This window comes from Austrofundulus limnaeus, unplaced genomic scaffold, assembly GCF_001266775.1.
Source record: "Austrofundulus limnaeus strain Quisiro unplaced genomic scaffold, Austrofundulus_limnaeus-1.0 Scaffold904, whole genome shotgun sequence".
In the NCBI taxonomy this organism is placed as follows: Eukaryota; Metazoa; Chordata; class Actinopteri; order Cyprinodontiformes; family Rivulidae; genus Austrofundulus; species Austrofundulus limnaeus.
Window position 1 is genome coordinate 110,695 of NW_013953306.1, and position 1,447 is coordinate 112,141.

Below are 1,447 nucleotides of genomic sequence, written 5' to 3' on the forward strand. Positions count from 1 at the left end.
ATATTTATGTTTGTGGTTGTAATGTGACAAAATATGGAAAAGTTCAAGGGGTATGAATACTTTTGCAAACCACTGTATATAAAATATTGTTTAGGATAAATGTTTAGCTTTAAACCCTGATAAAATGCAGTTTACATCAAATGTATTGTTTCTAATCTCTCCATTTTGACTTTCTTGGTCAGAATCTAACAGCAGATGGAAGTTTGAGGTTGCTGATCCTTCCCAGTGTTCACATCAGCAGTTTGGAGGTGTTGTCAGAGCTCATTACAGAGTGAGTAAACACACAGGATGTCCTAATGGCTTCTAGGGCTGGTGAGAAAAAATCTGCTCTACAGAAATTAATGAGGATATATCCTGCAAAACCCTCTATTTCAGCTGGTAAATACATTTAGTTGTGGACTTGGAGTCCGTAGGAGGCAGAAAAGTTGAGTTTAGTCCCTGCTGGTGCTGCAGAGATGTCTTTATATTCTGTTTGAGTCAGATTTTGAACCTGTTCAGTTTTCTCTATTTTTCATGGTTTTTCTGAACTATGTTGTCAAAGTATTTGTGACACAACTGCTAAATAAGGTCTGGCCTTACCAACTACAATTTGCGGATCTTCCATCTTCTCTGGTTCTGGGTCAGATTCTGGTTCTGGCTCAGACTCTGGCTCCAACATGTAAGGCTGGATGGACAGGTCTTCTCTTGTTGACATCTTTTAATTCATTTGTAAATAAAAAGTTTCTGCTCAGCTGTATAGTATCAAACTAGAACTAGAATGAACCGCTTTAGAAGCTGGAGGGGGCGGGGCAGGAAGATCCTTGTTTGGATTTAAAGAGGCAGCATCAAAACGAGTTGATCTGAGACACATCTCAGAAAAGGGGCGGGGCTTACAATAAGGAAGAATTCAGAGCAAAGCATTGCAAATGAGTGATTTAAATGTGCAAAAGAAGGATGTCTCCTTCCAAGTTAACACTGTATATACTCAAGTGTCTTCAGACTGAAATGCAAAAGTTCATTTCAAAACAAAATCTTTGATCTAGAAATTGTTTAYTTTTAGGATAGGGCTGTTTGGGTTATGGGCAGCAAAGTATGTGTGTTCAATTCTAAGAATGTCTAATGTTCTGTGTTAAAGCTAGGATATAAATTTCCCCATCAAACATTTTTTAAGCCACTTCAGTAGAAAGCAGAACTGAATATTAGTTTCTTAGGTTATTCATCATCAGTGACTTTTTTCATAAAGACGAAAAAGAAAGAGAAGAAAAAAAAAAGTTAAATGTAATGGGAAAGAGTGATAGAGAGATCTGGCGGTGGCGGAGTGGTTAGGGGAGTTGTCCGGGAACCGGAAGGTCGCTGGTTCGGTCCCCCGTCCAGCCGTCTCAGTCGTTGTGTCCTTGGGCAAGACACTTCACCCACCTTGCCTACTGATGGTGGTCAGAGGGTCCGGTGGCGCCGATGCATGGCAGCC

The 1,447-nt window shown here is 40.2% G+C and overlaps 1 protein-coding gene across 1 annotated transcript in view; it reads left to right on the forward strand.

Moving 5' to 3' along the window:
• Nucleotides 1-1,447, forward strand: part of pelp1 (proline, glutamate and leucine rich protein 1) — a 29,152-nt gene that overhangs the window by 11,451 nt on the left and 16,254 nt on the right. Inside the window, exon 10 of the mRNA XM_014029441.1 lies at nucleotides 183-271. Coding sequence (XP_013884895.1) covers nucleotides 183-271 — 89 coding nt within the window. The remainder of the gene's footprint in view (nucleotides 1-182; nucleotides 272-1,447) is intronic.